Source organism: Coloeus monedula (assembly GCF_965178545.1).
Source record: "Coloeus monedula genome assembly, chromosome: 8".
Lineage (NCBI taxonomy): Eukaryota > Metazoa > Chordata > Aves > Passeriformes > Corvidae > Coloeus > Coloeus monedula.
Genome location: NC_138788.1, coordinates 7,965,715 through 7,988,733, shown reverse-complemented (window position 1 = coordinate 7,988,733; position 23,019 = coordinate 7,965,715). Strand labels below are relative to the sequence as shown.

The 23,019-nt window shown below is 41.3% G+C and overlaps 1 protein-coding gene across 4 annotated transcripts in view; it reads right to left on the bottom strand.

Annotated features, from left to right (window-relative positions):
* Nucleotides 1-12,945: 12,945 nt before the first annotated feature.
* CCSER2 (coiled-coil serine rich protein 2) overlaps nt 12,946-23,019 on the bottom strand; it is a 61,742-nt gene continuing 51,668 nt past the window's right edge. For 3 of the 4 annotated variants that reach the window (XM_082286250.1, XM_082286252.1, XM_082286251.1), the window contains one exon: nt 12,946-18,153. In XM_082286250.1, the coding sequence (XP_082142376.1) occupies nt 17,332-18,153 (822 nt within the window). In that variant the 3' untranslated portion in view covers nt 12,946-17,331. The remainder of the gene's footprint in view (nt 18,154-23,019) is intronic. The other variant, XM_082286253.1, reaches the window with a different exon arrangement.

Here is a 23,019-nt window from a genome sequence, read left to right as displayed (position 1 = left end):
TCCCGTAGAAAAGTTGTTTTCCAGCTTACACCACAAAACAGCCTCTCTGCCATTCATCCAGCAGCTGAGGTTTTTCCAGCTCACTTCATGTTTGGCTAAGACACTTTCCAGTTAGAAAACTGAAAGCAAGTCCATATGGAGTTGTTTTCAAAAGGTTGTACTTGCTAGAACCACGCCTACCTGGATAAACTTGTGTGAGAAATGAGACAACTCTTAAAAAGATTAATTTATTGAAAACAGGAAAAAAATTGAAAAATTACAGAAATCAGAAAAATATAAAAATTTGGGATCCTATGGCTCGGTAGATGGTATGCCCCAGGAGCGCAGGGATTTGAGATCTTCTGGCTGAGACAGCACTAGACCTCAGGTAGAGAAAAAACTTGCAGTGCTGGGTTGACTTTAAAAAATTACTAAAAGCCCCTTAAAAGGGGTAAGGCTTTTAATGCCCAGCACCGGTGTCTCCCACAGCTAGTCTGGAGAGAGCAAGAGGGGAAGAGAGAAGAAAGAAGAGAGAGGGAAGAGGGAAGGGAGAAGAGAGGGCCTGCCTCTCGGCTTCGTCCTTTTTATAGTTTTTGCTCCGCCCCCAATCCGCCCACAGCCCGCCCCTTCGGTCCAAGGTGATTGGTGCTTTCCCTTTGATGGATCATCTCTGTCCACCAATGGTTCATCGTTGTCAAGGGGGGTGGTATCAGTTAGAGATAAGGGAATACAATGCCTTCATTAAAATTCAGGTATTCAGGTGCCCATGGAACTTGCCTGCAGAGTAATGGCTCTGCAGCTAGAAATAGCTGCTGGCTATCAAGACTGGGTGGGAGGGTTTTGGCCTTGGAATCAAAATGCAAGTGAAACACCTACAAAAAGTATTAAAATACATCCAACACACCTCAGAACACTTGTAAAAGTATACAGTAAACACAGGAAAGGTAACTCTTATGGTGTACCAGTGGTTTGTAGCTTGAAAAGGGGCAAGTTTGTGATTTTTAACTGGGAAAATTTTAACTGGGAAGGGTGCAACTCTATTAATAAATTTTAAACAAATAGAAACACTGATAATGGAATTGGATTTTTGTACCTGGGCTGATGGGTTAATTGTAACATTCAATTTAAAAATAATTAACTCAAAATTAATTATTTAAAGCACTTAATATGCAAAGACCAAGCACAAATAGGGATTTCATGTATGACACTTGTGTTGTGCATTCTCTTCCCACAGCAATCAGGGCAAGTTTGGTACTTTGAGCAGCACTGTGACTGATGGCCCTGCCGATATATCAGTGCCACAGAGGCTTAAGGAAAGGCTCAGCAGACAGGCAGCTTGTGTACTGAACACAGTCACCATTGCTCCTGTGGCGCACAGGGACAACCTCGGAACACCACTAACCTGGAATTTAACTTCCTTTGACTTTCTCAGGTTTTCAAGTTCAGGATTTAACTGCTTGGCTCCACTAGGAACAGCAGGACGTGAGCAGTTAAAACCCCTAAAAAGGCTTTGAAAGCTACTCGCTAAATGTTCAGGTGTCTCTCTGCAAGTCAGCAGGTGGCAGGAGGGAGGGCAGGCTGAGGAATGAGGGAGCAGTTAGGGTAGGAAAGGGGACAGGAGGAATATATGAGCTGAGTTTGGCTGTTGTGAAACAAGCAGCTCTAAAAAAGACATTGAGGAAGAGTCTGCCAGCTCCCCCTTCGTGCCTCATTACACAGGGTACTGTTCTTCTGCGGAGCTTCCCAGATGTGGGAAAAGTTACTGAGGCTTCTGAAGCAGCAGTTTGTTCTGTTCTTCCAAGACAGTTTGATTTGGGCTTTTGCAGTTTGGCTTGGGCTTTTTGCCCATTGCATCCTGCATTTTGACACTGAGCCTGTAAAACTGCCTCAGCAGCTTCCAGGGCAGGGTGGAGCCTCCAAGCCTCTCTGGCAGGAGGATCAGCAGCTGGAAGCCCTGCAATGCGTGTCATGGCTCAGGCTGTTCTGTGAGCTGGTTCTCAGGACCACTTAGAGCAAGGAGGATGGATGCCTTCCAATAGAACACTTCCGAAATCCCAGAGTGGTGACACGTCATTTCAGTGAGGTAATTATCTCAGATACAGACAAGTCTGTCCACTCCCATGAAATACCAACATTCTTCCTCTCACTGCCCTGGAGCCTGATTTGTCTCTGGCCAGTACAGATCAATTATTTTCTTAACCTAGTTGTAAATCAATTCTCCTGATTGATGCAGACTTCTGGGGGCTGGGAACAATGCTGTAAAATTTGCATTGAAGTACAAATTCAGGCTGTTGTTGCAGCAGCAGGTTCCTAGAAAGATCACAGCAGAAACCCCATTGTGGCCACTCCTGCTGAGAGGGTTGGTTACTCTCTCAGTTGTTTAAGGACTGCTGGGAAGGCCAGGAATGATTCCCACCACAGGAGCCATTGGAACCTGCAAGCTACGGCTCCTACAAATACAGGGAATTTGTTTGTCTCTGTTGCAAAAAGGGAAGAAAACCACCAAAATATGCAAAATTAGGCATAAGTTTCATGGTTATCTTACAGCAGAAAAATTCTTTTGGGTGGTTTTTTACAGTGATTTCTAAAGATTCTTGGCTCCATTCAGAGTCACACATAGTACCCCTTTTTGAATACAAATGCAGTTTATTTTAATTATTATTTTAGTACCTTTTCTTATTGCTAAAGGAAATATACATGTATTTAAATCAAGGATTTCCTCCCACAACATTCATACATATATGTTCTTATACCATCAGAGTTGCTGTCTCAGATACTTACAGGTAAAATGAAATGTCTGGGATAGTTAAAATCCTTAATGAGTTCCAGTTTTTTCCCCTGGTCAGACAGGGAGAGTATGACAAGCCTCACTGGCTATTCACAGGGCCAGGTACAGCTGTGACCCAAGAAAGCTGTAAAAGAAAACAAGCTACTTGGCTGAGTAAATCTTCACCATCAGAGCAGAGCTCAAATTGACAGGTTCCAGTTGATTTCTCTCCCCAGTCCCCATTAATTACAAGCCTTTTTAATTACTACATGCATGCGAGGGGTGGAAACAACAAGATTTAATTACCAGGCTCCCACCAAGAGTGACCCAGCTTGGCCATTGCAGCAGGAGCTCTCACAAAATGCTGTTCAGTGACACAGCAGTGTCATCCTGTGGCACTCAACCCGGGAAAGCAGCTGTTGGTGGAAGCAGAGAGGTCTTTCTGCCTGTTCCTCTTCCTGCTCAAGCAGGGGCTTGGCACAGCTGGTCACCCCACAGCTGGAGTGCTGCTGATGGCAAGGAACATCCTTGCAACTTTCCTGATGGGCAATGTCCATATTGATTCTCTCTCCCCCAGTTCTCAGATTTCTCTTCTTCTAACTCCCCAAAAGGTAGGGTAGGAAGTTCAAATGTTCCAGGAGTCTGCTTTTCCCCTCCTGAAACACACCCATGGTTGGTGTCTAAAGTGGACTTGGGCAAGACCAGACATCCTGATGGGAGCTCAGCAGCCTGGAAGCAGTTCCACCTGGGAGGGGGCAGACAGGAACCCACACATCCCAGGCCCCAGCCCTTTCACTACAGGAGATCATGCCCAGAGCCCTGAAGAATGAATAACCCTGGTGGGTCCAGCTGCTGCCCTGACTCAAAACAGCCTAAAAGTGTTAAATAGTGGAGGAGAGGGACCATCTAAGTCCACATCAAACACAGCAAGGCATGCAGAAAACAGAAACAACGCAAACAATTGTATTTTCACCTTTAGAGCATGCACGTGCACAGCCTGCACTCTGCAACACCAGCCAGCAGTAACAATCTCCCAGCAAAAGGCAGGGGATAGGATGGATTGAAACAGGGACCCAGCACTGCTCAGCCCCTCTGGACAGTGCCTCCAGTCCAGCTGCAGTTGTGTTGAGAAAACCCTGCTCTGCAAGGGTTCAAAGTGAGCCTCAGACAGCAGCTTTATGGGTCTCAAACTGCAGCGTGGTAAACAGCGTGTACAGAAGCCACCACAGTCTATCAGGAAGGATATTAAGACCTTCTGGTAAAGGAACTCCAGCAAACACTTAGTCAGCCTGAATTTATGATCTGATCCTTCAGTTCTTGGCTCCAGAAGTGACTCACCCTTGGCTCCTTCATACAAGCTGTGCTTAGTCCTGAGTTTGGCTTCTGGAGAAGACAGACGGGAACTTAGCTGAGCACCAGCTCAAAACCCTCAGTTGCTGTTTTACTTAACTGTTTTCTATTAATTCTTTCTTGAAAAAAGAAAAAAAAAGTGTTAGCTTCCTGCATGAGCTAGGAGAAGAACCAGCAATAAAGGCTGATAAAAGAATAATTTAGAGCTGTGAACTCAAATCAATAAATAAATTGGAGATCTGTTCAGTCACCACCTCCCAAAGCCGAGGAGAATTAAAAACCAATTAAAAACTACACATCTGCCTCCAAATCAATCAAATGGAAAGTGAAGGACAATTATAGGGCAATGATTGTCAAGAGAAAGTGGATCTTCCTGGACCACCTTTTATGGCTGATCATATAGCAATTAACTTACAAATAACGTAACCCAAAATCACTGCAGTATAAACCAGTGGTTCCAGTTTTAGAAAGCAACAGACTCTTATTGATCAGCTCAGCACAGTTTGCATTTGATTCATGAAACCATGCCTCAGGTTGCCAAGAACAGAGTTGCTCCTTAATTAATAATAATGAGCACCAGCTCAGAAGCCTCACACTCATCGGACCCCAAAGGGGCACCAGCTGAAGCAGGAATCTCAGCAGGCAACTTTTATCCAGCCAGAAGCAGAAGCACAGAGATTAGTAAGAGACAGTGTTTACAAAAGGTGCATTAATGATCTTTGATGGTCTTTCAAAATGTCTCTAACACTGCCAAAAATAACATCTTTTTGGGCTTTAGCAAAGCACCACAGCTCATGAACCTGCCCGGAAGTGGCTGCATCCCTAATTTTCACAGCCATAACTCATTAATAGGCTATCAGAGAGCAGTGAGCAAGCTCATTGTACCTGAGAAATAAAATGCATTTTTTTTCCTGTGGCAGAACCTTCTGGAAAGGAGGAAAAAACTGAGGCCATTCATGACTCATTAGCATGATGCAAAAGCATTTACTCACAAATAAAGACAGAAAGCCCACTGAATGTTCATGTTAGGCAGGAATCATTCCACTTTGGTGCAGGACACCCAGCATCAGCTATTTGCATAGAGCAGATCACTTGCTTGCAGAATTAAATCCACTAAAGCACAAGTGGTGATGCCAGGTCAGAATTTTGTCCCCAGCTTCATCCTCAGGAATACACCAGCTAATCTCCAAATCTACCACCAAGTCTGACATTCAGCAATCTGCTTGGCTCAAAGTTCTGGCACCCAAAGAGGGAAAAGGAGCATCTTGTAGTCAGGGCACTCATGTCATTGAGCTCCTCGAGAGCCCATAAGGTGCTGTTCAGCTGGCAGTGAAACAAATGGAAATGTCACCTGAATGACCGATGCTGTGCAAGGTAAATAGAGACTGAACTGGCTTCCATGGAGTATCTGAGGCACCAAGACAAGAAAAGGTAAACCATTTCCCTTTTTAAAACTGAGCAACTATTTTCTTCAATCCCCTTATTTAGGGGGAAAAGATAACAGCCCTTTCAAAGTGCCAAGAAACCTTCTGTACCTTTCAAACCCCTCATGAATTACACCCACGTACCATAACACACATCACTAATCCTTTCCTTGAATCTGGTCCAACACCAGGTGCTCCAGCTGCAATGTCTTAGCTAAAAGCCTCTGCACCTCAAGACCAAAAGGCTACAGCACCTCTTCCAGAAACTGCCCCAGCAGCTGGTTATTCACAGCCTTTTCTGCAGTGCAGTGCAGGGAGTTCTCCCCACTCTCCCAAGCACCCAGAGACCCCTGGCTCCTGCCCCTGGGAGTGCCCTGTGTCACACGTGAAATGGCCAACGAGGAGGGAGTTGGGGGCTGTCACCCACTGGTATGATGCCTACCAATGGCAATTCCCCTTCCAGAAACCTCCTGAGATGTGGATCTTTGCACCAGAGCAGTGCTGCCATGACCTGGCTGCAGTGTGCAGTTCCCTCCTGGTCTAACAGGGATCACAGAAATCTCAGGGCTGCCTTCACCAAGCCACAGCCTCTGCAAAGCATCAGCCCCAGACCACAAAACATGCCAGAGAAGCACAAAATTAAGAGAGACCCTGGGCTGAGGGAGTGAGTTTCCTTAATCCCTGGCACTGGTACTGCTGGCCACGTTGAGCATCACGAGATTCATTGGGTCAGTCATGACAGGTGGTCACTGTGATCACCAGAGAGCCAAGGCACCAGTGTGCATCCAACCTGAACGTAACAACTGCTGAACAGGCAAGTAACAAAGTCTGAAGGACATCCAACATGGGCAAGTGGCCAGAGATTTCCATGTACCTTCCATCATGGCAGGAAGGCACCTTAGTGTTGTGCAGGTAAAAACCCAAACAAAACAATAAAAGAACCCAAGGAACCCCAAAAAACCAACCACGAAGACCATGTCAGAATAAATGGTCCATCCTGGGAAATGGTCTTGTTTGAGCCAGGGCCATTAGCTTCCAAAACAAAAGCAATAGAGAAGGCACAGCTCTGTACAGATCTGTCAGCAGCTGGGCCAGCTGCTCTGGGAGTAAGGGCTGTGCATTTCCACCAGATCTCACTCAGATGCCCTGCTATGGCAGCAGGCTCAGCTGCAGCCAGTCAGAACACAGCAAGTGCCAAAGGTATGCTGAGAGGTCAGGCATGTTTTAATGGAGCAAATTAAAGGAAGAAAACAGAGGTGGAATCCATACTGAAGCTGCAGCTTCAAAGAGACTCATAAATAGCTGACTTAAAATGAATTCAGAACAGTGTGTGCTTCGTTTTTCCACAAAACCACCCAAACCCCGAAGCTGAGAATTAATTATTCCCACATCTTTGATAGCACAGAGGCTGACAATAGGGCTTTGGACAGCAAGGACACATCTCTGAGGAGCAGACTCGGGACATTTCCTGGTTCCACAAGTAAGAGGTTAATTCCCTGTCAGTCTGCACTCTGCTGTTGAAAGGTTTGTGTCCTCTGTAGTTAGGCAATGAAAAGATAAACTCAGTAATGCTCACGGCTCAGTGGGGAAGAGAGGGACAAAGAAGTAGCTACCAATAACCAAATCACAAAGTACAAAAACCAAATGTAATCTATGACTGACAGGAAAAGTCAGCCTTCTACACTGACATAAGGCAGCACCAGCTTCCTGCTCTTCAGGCTGCTGGTAGGTACCAACAGTAACTCGTACTATAGCGTCTGTGGAACATAGGAGAAAAAGCCATCACTACTTTAAAAAAATCTAACCAAAACCCAAACAACTCCCTCTGCTGGATTCAGTCTGAAAAAATGAATTATTCTACAGAATGGTACAAAACACAACTGTCCTGAGAGATGACACAGATCCAGCAGCAGCATGTTTGCTGAGTACCATGTTGTATTTCCACAGAGCTAACAGTCAAGGTATAAAGGCCTGGCTGCTTACTGCTAAAATTAAAATAAATTGTCATTTAAGAGTGATTTGCTTGCTATTGGTTAAAATAAGGATTCCATCTGAGAAGAGAGACCAGGAAAAATTTTCTGAATAAACAGTATAAGGGAAAAATTATATGTGAACATGGGGACAGGCTAATGTGGACTCAGTTTACCTGAAGGGTCAGAAGGACATTTTTAAACAGTTGCATTGTAGGGGTTATTAAGAATCTTTTCCTTGAGTACTGGAACTGCTAGAAAAATAAAAAAGGTTGAGTCCAAGGTTTCACAGAGCTATAAGTCAAACAAACAAGAGACTCCCAATGTAAAGCCCCAGGTCTAATATATTAGTAATGGAATTCCCTGAAAAATTGCTTGCTTACATCTATCTTAATTCAGGGCAGTAATGTGTAATTTGTAAGTTTTTCTAACCTTGATTAGTACTTGCTCTACTTGTAGAAATCTTATCTTCAAATTAAATCTGATCACAACAGGCCTCATGTTTCACAGGAATAAAATCCAAATAAAGTTTTGAGCTCAAGCACAAGTGATGACTTCTGTTGCTGAAGGTCTGAGGAGGAAGCGTTACCTACTGGATACAAAATTAAAGGAAGCTTATGAGCAAGTAATTATTTCTGTTTAAAGATACAACAGAAATATGCTCAAGAAATCAGGCTCATTTAAAATGCAATGAAAACAGGACCCAATAGTGAGACTGATTTCTGCTTATGTACAGGAAAGTTTACACACGATTAAACAGGAAAGTAAATACACAGAGGTTCTCCTTGAGTAATTTTCCAGCAGTGACCACCAGCACAACAAATTGTGTTGGTGTAGTGAAATGATCACTTCTTCCCTGCAGGATTTGCTCAGCAGGGTTTGTGCACTGAAAGAGCAGTCAAAGATTTCTACAAGGGCTTAGAGTTGCCAGCACATTTGAGCGTTTAGTCTTTATCTCACATCTCCCTTGTGGATTTCCCACCTGAGCCGTCAGTGAGCTGAATGATAAATACAGCCGGCTGAAACAAGACAAGCCTGTCACAGAGACCAAGCAGGGAAAACAACTAATTTATTCCAGTTCAAATTACACAGATTCTTCAGCTGGGGCTTCCAAACTCTGTTTTACCTCCTCCACCTCCTAACAGTTGATTGCGTCTTTCCACTGAGCATCGTTGCTCCTGCTCGCTGGAAACAGTGAATCAGCAGTGCTTAGTTTGGGGCTGGCCCATCAGAGCAAGGAGGACAGGGCGAGGAGGCGCCTGCTCCGTGCTCGTCGCAGCGCCAGAGCCCCACCTGTGCCTGGGAAGGTGTGTGACACACGGGGACAGGAGCTGGCAGGGCCGGCTGCTTGCATTGCACTGCCCTCTGCTGTCACAGGAGCCTGCGCACGAACCTCCTCAAAACACCGCTTCGCTTTGAGCTGACCTACAGAGAAAGGGAATAGACCCAAGGATTTCCCCACGGGATTTTTCCCCACACAAAGTGTTTCGTCTTGCTCGCTCTTACCCACCTGCCTGCTATGAATTTACAATTAAAGTAATAATCCTAATTCTTGTCTTTTCCTGTCAGTAGGGCTCCAAGTGCTTTACCAAGAAAATGTTTACGATCAGATTTTGGGTTTTACCCTTCAGACACTGCCTAAAGCATGTTTGCTAAGGCCTGGGCAATTGGTACTGAGCTTAGAGCGCTTAGCACAACACAGAGACCCACGCTCCTACTCACAGTAGCTGCTGAAAGGCCCTTCTATAACATTTATCATGAAGCCATCCATGTATTTCCAACACCCACCCCTCCTCAAATTTGCTAGTTTGTTCCCGCACTAGCACATTCCAGGATGGGACACAAGAAAACATATGAAACAAATGATGATGCAGTGTTCTTTTGTGCCAGCAATATAAGGAGTGTAATGCAGCTCTGTGAAATAACTTCCAGGACCCTTTTTTTCCTTTACAACAAATAAATTTTTATGACATCAGACTATATTACATGACAGAAAAATAACTTGTGAAGGTAATCCCTTGAGAAAATGAACACTCTCAAAGCAGCTCAAAAAAGTGTAATTAGAATTTTAAATTTTAAAAGGAAATACATTTTAAAGGAAATACGCATTTTTCATGCCTAAATACAAACTCCAAACATACAGTATTTTTTCAGTGCCCTGCATGTCCCAGAAATGCCACACACAGAGCTTTTAACAGCTGTTGATATAATGCTCACACACAGACCTTAACTAATTCCTTTGAAGTCGGGAATCAAATGCCGGGATAAAACGCACAGGAGCATGATTAGCAGAGAGCTTGTGCATCATTAGGCTTCTCTGCATGAGAATACCAAATCTGCAACAGCTTATCAGCATATGGTTTGAACATCAGACTTTCTAGAAACATAAGCTCAGATCCTGGCAGATCAGCTCAGCCTGACAACCTTCTGCTGTCTCTTGCTTCCCTACTCCTGCCTGATCCAGCATCTCCCATGACGGGCTGTCCCCTGTCACTGCGGGCTGCTGCCTCGCCACTGGGGGACAGGAAAACACAGCAACAACCCCAGAAACTACCTAGCAGAGAGTTATAAACCAGGGCTGAGCTCAGGGTTGCCTGTAGCAGTCTCAGTGACACACAATCACTCAGCCAAAGGTGAGTGGAATTAAAAAGGAAGGATCCCACAGACAGCTGTTGGTATAAACATGGTGAACACCTTAGGGATCCTCCTGGAAGGTGGGGCCACAGGTTCCTACCACCCCATGAGACTGCCAGTGCACTGCTTGGGATAGAGATTCCCATGAGGATTTCCTTACAGACTTCAGAGAACTCGTTCACTGTGCCATATTTAACTCACACAGAGAAACCATTCCCTCTCATTTACATGTCATGAATTCCTGTAAATAACTGCCACAGAACCCTTACAAGATGGAAATTCACTGGATCTAATAAAAGAGTCTCAACGAGGTCCACAAAACTTGCATGCAAGGAATTAAAAAAAAAAATTTTAAGACTCCTGAGCAGGCAAATGCAGGAAGATTAATATAGTGTTCAAGAAAACAAGGGAGGATTCATTTCCTCAGGGAATTTTTTCATGCTGTCAGCATAGAATCTTGCAAGCCTTGACTTTGCTAACACTGGTGCTATTCTTATTTTATTTATGAGGAAACTAAGGCAGAGAGATTAAAGGTAGCATGGGATAATTAGCACAGTTTGTCAAACTGAGTAGCAATTAAAATGGAATTGTGGGAATAGCTCAACTTTTGTATTACTAAGCACTGAAATCTATCACACCAAATGATCCAAATCCTTAAATGCTCATAGGTTTAATATGCACATGCTTCTGATACAGCTAAATTAATATATTTACCACCCCTAGACTGATGACTGTGTACACAAAAGGCACTCTGATGCTCATGAGGAAATGAGGGCTGCTTTTCAAGGGTGCCTCTAACTGTAGCACCCAAGATAACGATGCTATCAGGTCTCTTCAGAATAAAATCTAAATAATTGTTTTGATTGGAGAGGTGCTGAGAACAACATGTTGTCAGAATCTGAAGCTCCACTGAAATCTAAATGCTTCTCCCAAATTGCTGCATTTCTATGGAATTTTTGGAAAAAAACCAAACCAAACCCAAATGAAGTAACTGTTGGAATTTCCCATGTCTACAACTGGTTTTAAATGCCTCTCACCTTGGACTATTTCAGGGGCTTGCACTGTAACAGGCTTTAAAAGCCAACCTGTGTCATGAAATGCTTTCAACAACTGAAGCGATTCTCAGAGCTGTGGGGGAGGGCAGCACTTCAAACAGCTCAGAAGTTTTCAGATTGTGCTCTCCTTTGGAATGATCGAATTCAGAATCCTTAGAACAGAGCTTCTGGTCAATTACTTCTGCCTTCAGCATCTTACTAAGAACTCATACTGTATTTTCCATGAGGACTTGGAGCAAGCATGCAGGGCAGCCCACGTATTGTACAAGACCCAAGGGCTCTTACTGCCTGTGGCTTCAGAGAAAACTCCTGGAAATCCTAACAGAAACCCACCTTTTTAGTTTTCAGATTGACTGATTAGCGCTAAATATCGGAGTAACTGGTTTTTAGAGCTGGAGCATTTATGTTTAGTGCCTTCTGCTACAAGCCAATTCCTGTTTGAAACAGCAGCTAATATCCATAACCCAGGCCAAGCCGCAACTGCACAAATCCAGCTGATGTTACAAATACTTCAATATTAACTTTTGTGCTTCAGCTGTATTCAGTTGTGCTCATAAAACCTCCAGACATTTCTGTCAAAGGAAAGGTGCCAGGGGTGTTGATTCTGGGTTGCAAAGGAAGGGAAATGACTGAAATGTCTTACCCTGTCTGTCTCACTCTCTCCCCACGTGTAACATTCTGCCCAGCAGCAATAAAGCAGCTCCGCTCCAGGCTCAGGAGACCACTGCTCTGAGTTTGGAGAGCAGAGGATTGCTCACCACGGCCAAGCAGCCTTTGCCTCTGGATGAGGAAGACAGGGAAGCTGTCAATCACAGCTTTTAGGGACACTATTTCCATAGTCATCAGCTGCACAGTGCATCAGCTGTTTAACATCTGATGATCACATTGGTAAGGATTAGACACCACGGTAACATAATCTGGTCCACCAAGTAATGAAGAGCACAATTACCCAGGAGAACTACAAGGCAGGAGGATTCATTCCCACTACCTTCCTTCCTTCTTGGGCCTCGGTTAAGGAGGTACCTAAAACATGTGTTTGAGCTTGGAAACCCTGTGCAGGAGTTCTTTCCACCCTCAGAACCCATGAAAATTTCCAAAGGCCATCTTGAAGCTCAAAATAAAACATTAGAGGTTAAAGATTACAAGTGCCTGCCTGCAGTATATTTAAAATGCTCTTACTTCAAACCAGGATTCTCCTCCCTTTTTGATCATAGTTTCAAACTTGAACTTCCATCTACTGAAGTAGGTCAGATTAATTAATGGAGCAGATTTCTTTTCATCTCAAGAACAGCAAACCATTCAAACTATGGGCAAAATACTGACATACAATTAGGACTTACATATTTGCACATGTTGTATTCATTTGGACTTCTGTGGGGAAATAACCTTCTCTAAGTATCTTAAAATGATGATTTTAACTAGTTAATTGCGTAAGAGAACTAATAAATACTCTTCTCAACTGCATTACAGGTGCCATAACACACCTTTAAGAATTAGCAGTGTCAGTCCATGTTCATCTGCAATCAATACATTAAAATGTTTAGCTTTTCTAAGTCTTTTTGCCCCCTCCTTTTCTTTTTTCCTTTAATAACAGTCTCATGCTAAAAGCCTGCCATTTCTGTTGGAGAAAGATAGTTCCAAGAAAAAAATCCACTGTAAGCATAAGCCTAATCTCCCTGTCCCCCCAAATTTTCTGTCTACAGTTCTATCTACATTTTGCACAATGGCTTGAAAAAACATAGAAATGAATAGTCAAGAGAAAGGGATACTTATTAGAATTATGACTTTTATTTTTATTCACTAGAGCAACATTGAGGAAAGAATTTTTACATACAGGTTTTTTAATCAACTTTACAAGCAAATTCCAATATACAGTATTTACTCTGGCCTGTGTTAAAAAACCAAAAACAACAAAGCAGATAGCAAGGGTACCTCTTGTTTTAGCTAGTACTGAATTGAAGATTTTGTTACACAGGAATTATATTGGGTTTATGGTGGTGCTTTTACAATTAAGTAGGCAGTGAGCAGCTTTACCACAACAGTGACTGAATTTCCTTGACAGCACAGTTGTAAGATGACTATACTGAGCCCTGCCACCAGGGTCACATTAAATCCACTCTGCTCAGAAAAAAGCCCCTGTAACAAGATAAGGAACAGCTACGGAAGCCCAATTCAAGAACTGATTTCCATTTGTACAGCAAGGAAATGTCCATATTAGGAGGATTATGTGCTGTGCAAAACCAGAAATACTTCCCCCCCAACATGCAACCTACCCCAGTATGACACTTTAGAATGTGCATATGGCTGTGACATGCAAACAAAGGAAGTCACGCAAATGGTATTCAGTTTTCAGGCATTGTTACAACAAGTCAGCATTTAGATCAGGGATGAAATGAACTGGACTGACCTATGATGCAGTCTAGTTGTTTTGTCTACTCTCACTGCTACAAGATGGAAAGCTGAGGAACCCTTTTTTTTTTGGAACTGTTTCAAAATTGCGTTGTTTTGGATTTTCAGGGCCTTCGTAATTATTTCAAGAAAGTCTGAGAGATAATATTGCACTTCTTTTCTCAAAACCATATTCTGGGACCATTATTCTTTAAGAGCTATGCTAGTCCTAGGGAAATCTTGCCATTAGCTTTGATTGGCAGTAGGAAGTTCTAGCTTCAGGGAAGGGGAAGGCAATAATGATCTGGCTGCATCATCAGTGTTAGAATTCCACGGTTAAATTAAAGTCATTGCACAACAAAAACTCAGTACACTATATGAATACTTTTAAACATGCTACAGTGCATATTGATTCTGTGAAAGTGATGTGAAAATACCTTGGAAACAGCAACACTACCGGGGAAATTTGTTTCAAACAAAAGCCACACACAGCAGGAGGCATCTAGATTATTTTAGGCACAACTCCAAGCAATAAAGCTCATTTAAAGTGCAATTCTGTTCTCTTCTTTTGTGTTTATTCACTTGTTAAAACGCGTAATTGCCTCTGTACACACATACTGAACAGTAGTTTAATACTTTTGTGAATATTGCACAAAAGAATGAGAAATCAAAAACAAAAAAAATGGCAATAAATCAGTTTTATAAACCTAAAAAAAAACCCCTGAAGATATCAAATACTTAAATGTATGCATTTTGGATAATCTGCACCAGTACTGATGATATATCTGCACCTTTCATAAGGTAGATATGTTACCTGAAAATACTTAATCCCATTTGACAAGCACTCTCAGTGCCCTCTCATCCATCACTCCCCAAACCCCATCTTTCACCGAGGTGAAGCTTCAAACCTCACTTCACCACTTCTCTCCCAGCTGCCCATCTCCTGACAGCCTTTGCCCGTACTCTGGACTTACTATACGTGCAACAGAGCCTTCCCTGGAAAAGTCTGAAGAGCCCAAACATGCAGGTGTCTTAGAGGGATGCGGGTTAGCAGCTGAACACAAACACAAGCCAGGCTAGCATCTGTCTCATCCATGATCAAATCCTGCTGGCTCCAGCTCAGTGTCTCACTAATCTGTCAGAACAAAATGGGGAAATGCTATAAAAAAGGACTATAATCTACTTATGTTCCTTTAACACATATATACATGCCCATATAAATATAACTTTTTTCTTCTGGAAAGAAAAATTAGGAACTGTCTTTTTAATGAAAATCTTGATCATCTCGATTTTCTTTGCTTAATTTGCTTTGATAATCTCCTTAATTTTCAATAAAGGTGCAGACAGATATCTATACTTTTAAATGTAAACATAAAAATTGAAACATCACTAGATCAGGCTGGCGATACCTCCAGTATAAGAAGCAGAAGATGATGGATCTCTGCCAATAACATTAGGTGAAAATCGTATTTTTACACAAAATCATATACAACTAACAATAAAATCAGCTTCTCTTCAAGGAAAGTAAACTTAAAAAAAACACACCTTCCATAGAAATCTATATGGACCGGAAAATGAACCAGGAATCTGATCATTCCCTCAGCAGTCTTTAAACTCCTGAGAAACAGTTAGCTGCCAGGAGCTAGTTTTGGGGAATATAAAAAGTCACTTTTATTTTCTTATTTAAAGCAAATACGTACACTAAATGCCATCTGATCCAATGGTTTTCAAGGAAATAAATTATTCCCGGAGCATAATTGTTACTGCAATCTCAAGTTATGGTTTCTGATCCTATACCAACTATCACAATTAACATTATTTGTCTTGTTATGTCTTGCTTTCATTGTCATCGCCTCAGTTCACAGAAAGTCCTGCAGCTCCCTTATTTCAGACTGATATAAGTAGTTCTGAAAAAGAATCTCCCCCTACCCATTTTTCACCCCCAAGCTTTTCATTTTTCCACTTCATCGTCAGTTAAATAAAATTCCAGTGTGAGAAATGCAAAATGATTCTAGAACATCAACTATGTACTGAAAACTCAGGTGAGACAACTCTTTTCCTTCACCCAACTGAGGTGTCCATCAGGATAGCCACAGTTAAAGGGCTTATATTATAGAAGCTGAATATTGAATTCATTTATGAAATGTCTACACCCACTCACTTTAATTCTCTCAAAGAAAATACTGTAATATGTCCATGTCCTACAGCCAGAGCCTAGAACAAACTAACACTGTGTTGCATTTTACTGACATCATGTGCTCTTCAGGAGCAGATTTTGAGCCAAGTTGTTGCAGCGACCTTCTGCTGCTGATTTTAAAACCAACTCAAGAACAGGAGGAAAAAAATCCCCAACCAGTAGCATCCAAGAGAGTCATGGGAAAGAAGGGAAGAATTGGAGATGGGACATAACATCAAACTTCTGGAAAGCTTCTGCTTTCTGGATATGCACACATGTAACTCACATCATTTGTGTCATGGTCCCAGAGTGCACCAAGACTACTTTCAGAAAAAAATACTTCTCCTAGAGAGCACAAAAAAGTTGATTTTTTTTCTGCTTTATTTCCCCAAAAAGCTCCTTATCATGCACTTCTTCAGAAATTTAAAAAAAAAAAATTACAAAAAAAAACCCAAAACCAAAATAACACATCTCTGAAAAACTCTTAAGAGTACCAGCTCTGGATTAGGACATAGTAGGATTGCTCAAGGCAAATAAGTGGGTTAATTTTTTCCTTTTTTAAAAAATAGTTGCATTTTTAATATAAGTTTTATTCTGTAAAATAGTTTCAAATTCTTACACATATGGCAAAGTTTGTGCAAAATTTCAAGTCAGGTACTTCAGAGCCTTTCAATATTAAACAGAAATCAATAAATACAAGCAGAACAATAAAAGTTTAAAATATTAATTAAAATGCATGTTGTGCAACCTCAACATAGGTGTTCTGGACCCCTTATTCCCAGAGGTTCCCTACTTACCAGTTCCCAAGAGCCTGCATTGGAAGGTTTGGACAAACATCCTTAGCACTGCATTTCAAGGACCTACCCAGTAATGTGTCTATTCAACACAATAAAAACATACCACAATCGTTTAACAAACGATGATGTTTAAGCGAGAAGATTCATTTCACCCTGTGAAATCTGCCTAATGGCTGTGAACAGTGAAAACGGGATAAATAAAGAACAGAGCAACTTCAGATTACAGCAAAACAAAACAACACAACCCACCCAACCCCTCAGATTAAATAACATTAAATATGTCAGTCTTGAGAGAATGATAAATACAAGGATTTTTGCATAGGCCTCTGGAATACAGAGTCAGAATTATGGCCAATAAAACATCTGCTAGTCAGTCTAATTTTCTACCACTCTGACCTAAGGAGTACTCAGAACCAAGAAGTTAAACAGAACAGCAATTTCATTGTCTAATAACTCAAACAGAGGTAAGAAATAATTTCTGCCATCCTGAAATAGTGCAGCATTCTGGCATTTGTGGTCACCACAGGACTTCAGTATTTGCTTAATGACCAAGATTGCAATACCATCTTTATTACAGACCAACGATAAAATAAAGCACTCTCAAGAGAAACTGCACAGCTCGTAACATCAGCCTCAGAACACGGCAGGATGGAGAATGCAAGCCCTAAAACAGATGCAATTTTGAACAGTGACTTGGGATTTGCAGGCTGCAGGTACAGCAGGCTCCAAGGCAGTCACAACACAGAAGTGGTTTATGGCATGGCATTGTGCAGTGAGATGTGGGTACGTCCTCAGTGTGTCTTTGTTTTCGGGAGACGGGAATGCCGACCGAAGGCCGTGCTGTCCCCGGAATGCAAACCAGCGGGGTGTGTTTGCACGTTTTCCTTTCTCTGGGCTGGTGGCCTTGGGATGTTAGACTTCAGGAAGGTGTTCTGAGGCTCTGGAGGTACTGGTGTGGATTTCTGACTGCTCACTTGCTTGGATTTAACAAAGGATGTAGTTGGTGGACGAAGTTTAGACACTCTCTGACTCTGTTTACCCTTTAGGTTATCCTGCCCAGATGTTGGCTGTGTCTGAGTTGAACTACTCAGTGGTAGAAGCTCACGTTCCTTGGAAGCAGCGGAATGATCTGCAGATCGTACGAGAACGGCCATGGTAGGAGGCACTAAAGCAGTTGGGGGTTTCGCGATTCTCGAAGTCTTTGGCTGAGAAGCCTGGTTTGTGAATGAGGGTTGACCTTTCACAGATAATCCAGTCTGCACCTCTGGAGCATCAGCTCGTGTAGAGGTCTGAAAGTGGGAACGAGGTGGTAATGTACCTTTCTTATTATCAGCCACCTCTCCAGGGTCTTCAGTGTTTTTGTTTTTCAAATTGTCCAGATAGGATGCATTTTCATCTTTTGTGTTTAACTGTACGCTCATTAAAGAGTTTCTGTCATTCAGGCTATTTGGGAGAGAGACATTTGCAGCATTTGGATTCTGATCATTTCTATTGTCATGCAGATCTGGTTTAGGATATTCACTGTGGGCCTCGGTATGTGGAGTTTTTATTAGTTTTCCCTGGGCGAGGTCTGTGGAATTGGGAAGGCTGCTGGAAGGCTGTAGTACTTGAGGCTGTTGAAGAGAAAATAATACAAGAATATATTAGGCAGAGAAGACACCAGATACGCTCTGAATCCAACGTGCGCTGACAGGATGCTTGATAAGGGCTGTATATCTGGGTCTTTAAATCAAAACTTTGACTGTGGCCAAACAGGATGGGTCATGGGATGCGCACAAATGGAACTTGTAACTGAAGTGGAAAAAAAATATACCAGCACTGAAATAAACAATAACATACAGACCAAAAAAGAAACCGATCGGCTTAAAAAAGAAACATGAAGAAGGCATGGTTGATGGTTTCACCCAAATCTGCAGGACAGCACAAGAATTAACGTCGGTGCAGATCAGTTCTAATGAAGTGCTTAACCCAACGCAACAGCTGTGTCCAGCCTACAGTCCCTACTCACTGCATACTGACCTCAACTATCCCAACCTTTTTACTGCACAGGCAGGAAAGGAGTTTGGTGGACCATGTGCATTTAGAGGGTTTTTCCTTGCCTTACTAAGGTCAGAAAATCTGACGGAAGTATGTGGTAATCAGGCTACAGACTGAGCTTAGGTAACTGTTTTATCTTGAACTGATTTTAAATGGGCTGATAAAGAAGCAGAGTACATGTGAAACTAGAGATCACACACTACTACACTGATAACCACAGGATAAAGGTAACTGTAGAAGATTTTACATTTTTTCAGAACATACAATCTAATCAGACACACATCGGACAAGAGAATTGCCAGTACCTCTTCTGGGTAATTTCTATTCTCTTTGCTCTGTCCTGTAAAGAGACTTGAAAGATTAATGGTGTACTAGCTTCACAATACATCCTAGACCTGCAACTTGGATACGGATCTTGGAAGCATTATTAAAAATTCTGCAATTCGTGGCAAACTCCAAAACCTAATACAATTTAAACTACAGTTTTAGCAGGCTTGGATGATTTTTCTCATTTTCTTTACAAAGGAGGGGAACTGAATTACTACAAATTAGTCATCACTCAACTACCTGGATTCTCACCAGCTGACAGATTGCATGTACACAGTAAACAGGCTTATTCTGTTTACTAAGTGAAATAGAGCAAATAAAAATGAAGCAATGTTTGTGTTTGGGAGGTTTGACTAAAAGTGTCATTTTAGTCACTCTCCTGAATTATTCACAAGTTCTAAAGAGAAAACCTGTTATTTGTCTGGTCTTTTTAGCTCTTCTTTGAATCAGAGGGAAGAATGCAATGATAGCTGTGCATGCCAGATTCCTGTTAAACTTTTAGGGCCATAGCCCATCTCAGGATTCTTTAGGCTTTTCATCTTTTCCCTGGCAGGATTACTACTGAAAACTGAATCCTCAAAATTCCTCGTCAAGAAAAAATTTAATGGTTGAGGAGAGGATAATCAAGGTTTCTTGTTCTATTTTTAAGTTTTCCCCTTTAGAATATAACAGTTCTACATGTAAGGAAAGGGAAAATCTGGATCTGTGACATCACCTATCAGTGATAGACATAGAAGGCAAATATCCTGAACAGTCTGAAAATTATTCTTTTGGAAAGAGGGAAAAGATTTTTAAATAAAACAAAGAAGCCTCCAAAATGGTGTCAAATGAGTACCAAACTATTATTCCTTGTGTGACCCAAAACTAGTTTAACTTTGTGAATCCTTCTTAACCATACAACCCTACAGGAAAGAAATGCTAAACACAAGGAATAATTCAGTACACTGAGAGGGTTACAGCTTAAATAAAATTAGTCCTCCAGATATTTTTTTCCATTTTCCAGTGTTTATATATGGGTTACAGAAGTTATTACCCTTCCAGTCTAGGAGCTGACAGGCAGATGTTAGCCAAAATGATTTACTGATTTGAGATTTCACCTGCAAAACCGAAACTGCTAATAATGAATGCAAAAACCAAAGCAGCATGTACCCGATTCCCATGCAAATACTACAACAAATAAATCATATTTTCTAATTCTACTTGAAGGAAAAAAATTAAAACATTTATAGCACAAAATATAGTGTCAAATGTGGAAAAATAGTTGTCAGAAAATATTTCCCCCTCAGCTAGGAAGGGTTTTTAAATGTCAGTCTTTGAAAACACAGATAAATATCTAATCTGACCAATAAAAATTCTAACTAAATATCAAATAATTCTAGGTCTACTAAACAACAAAATTTAAAAACTGGTAAGTTACAAAATAAACTAAATTTGTGTGGAAAATGGAGTTAAACATGAACACATCTGAAATACAACAAAGCCATCAAGGTTTCAATAATGCTATTTTGAATTCTTCTGACAAAGACTAGGTAGTATTTGAGCTTTTCCCTCTGGGTAATTTTGCATTTTACATATAAAGATAGCCAGATACATGTTTTCCTCATTATCCTTCATAACCTTAAAAAGTCTAAGCAGCTTATTACTCAGAAAGTTAGCAATTCTGAAGTAGAAAATAGCTACGTGCTCAGAATTATGAGGACACTAAAGCTCTGGTATCAGCTTTGCCCAGTTGTTTTAAGTACTGTACTGCTTTCTAATTGTGGATTTCTAGTCAAGGTCTGTCCAATTATCACAACTACAGATTTTAATCTCATCAAATTGCTACACGCATGAACATTCAAGATGACACTGAAAGCAGCAAAATGCCACTTGCAAAATATGCAAGTAACAGTTCACAAGGTACCTAACACTGACAACTGAATTATTGTCACCACATCTCATATCTTTGCCTTAAATACAAGTTTTCCTTTTACAAAGAAAGTCTTGGAAATTCTGACCATATTACAGGTAAAAACAATGAGCCAGCTGAAGGACTGAAGTACTTGTGAATTCCATCACTTGAAGGAGGAGAAATAGATAAAGAAGCCTTCTGCTTTCCGGGCATAGTATTTTATTTCACACAAGTCCTTGATGAAAAAAGGGTTTCATCTACATTGTTTTGAGAGCACTTCTGGAAATATTTCTGGGCTGGGACAGACCATGACTTGGTACAAACTGCCATGCTACCCAGACTTCTATTTATGTCCCATATAGAAACGTGGTAGACAAACACCTGCACTCCTTTGGGATGCTCCTAAAAAGCGAAGTTGGACTCAAACAATTCAAGTGCAATGTAACTGGAGACAATTAGTTCTCCTCAAACTGGAGTACATTCGACAAAGTGCTCTGTGCACGTGCTCCTTTCTGCACAAAGAAACAGATTTTTCTGTACTGGCAAGAGCTTCAAAGCCTTCCAAGTATTGATGTGCTAATCAAAATTACTCAATTCACTCCCTACCTCATTGCTTAAGAGATTTTTGTATTATTTCTCTCAAGTAACACTGGCTGTTACATCATCCGGAGAAAGATGACATCCACGACAAGGATTACTACTACTGCACAGTTATGAAACTACTGAGATTGTACTAGCTTTGTGTTGGAAAACTGAAACATCATGTTGTACTGTTAAACAAGTTAACTGTTCAAGAAGTTAAAAATGTGGTCGTGACAGTGATACTCATTCAAAATCTTTAGTTGAAAATCCCCTTCAGTTTTGCTTTGGTTATCTCGATCCCCATCTGGATTCCCTATATAATACCTCCATAGAATGAAATAAAGGCATTTTCTCCCTGCAGTATGTTGAGGAAGGAGGGAAGCGATGCAATGGAAAATCTGAGAACTGCATGCACATCTCCCACAGACATGCATCATGCATAGGGCAAAGAAAAAACCCAACAGTGAAAATGCGTGAGGGGGAGACGGGAATAAATCTGAAGTTGTACTGTACCACGCTTTATCACAGAAGTAATGGACTAACTTCTCAACTCCTTGCCAATGGCATAATGGAAAGCAGAGACAAGAAAAAGACAAGGACAATGATGTCAGAGGACCAAGACAAAACAATGAGCAATTGCCATGACAGAACTGCAACTTTTCCCCATTTCAATTGCAATTACCACATCCCCCATTGGTTTTTAATCTGTCTTCAAGAACCAGAGGTAGCAACAGTGTTTAAGTAATGCAGTACAAAAATATTTATGGCAAGACCTGCATTGAATACCTTTGCTCTTACAACTTTAAGGTTTTTAACACAGTTAATCTCTTACACTCCAAATACTGCAACTAGAATTTCTGTGTATTATTACAACTGTATAAATCAAAAATCTTTGCATCCATGCTTATATACATTCAATATCTAACCACGAACAACAAGGTCATAAAAGGCACAGCATTCTATCCTTGGATCATGTTGCCTGTATTTTTAATAACTCCTCTTCCTAGCAACTCATGAGTTGGAAGAGACAACTACCACAGGTTCCTTTTGGAAAGGAGTGGAAGGAAAGGGTCAGAAACCCTGCTTCATAATTCTTTCATTTCCTCATCAGTTGTGCCATCCCTCCTCTCCCTGCCTTGGCACAGGATAAGCCATCATTTCAAACCAAGGCCTGTGCAGACATAGCCCTGCTGAAAGGCTACACCAGACAGCTCTCATTTTCCACCTCTGGAAAACATCAACATTTCACACCTTAAATCTGTAGCATTTGCTAATAGCTTCTTTTTGAACTTCATTTTTTTTTTCTTTCCCTTTGATCTAGCTGTATTATATCCATATTTCAACACTGAAATACAGGATTCTGCAGTATGGAGTATCACTTCAAATAATGACAAAAAACAACCCTAATTTTTTTAAAACCACCATTCACCACCACCATGAGACTAGTAAAATAATTGGTAATGTGGCACAGCGTTACTTTTTTTTCTCCATAGTCTGTACAGAAACCGCAACTTAGAAAATTTTATTTTCTCAAATAAAAATTACTTCAAGTAATAGATACCTAAATCAAGGCAGGTATTTCATCTACAAATATAGATATATGTGCAGCAAGCAGATAAATATGACGATAAACAGAATTAAG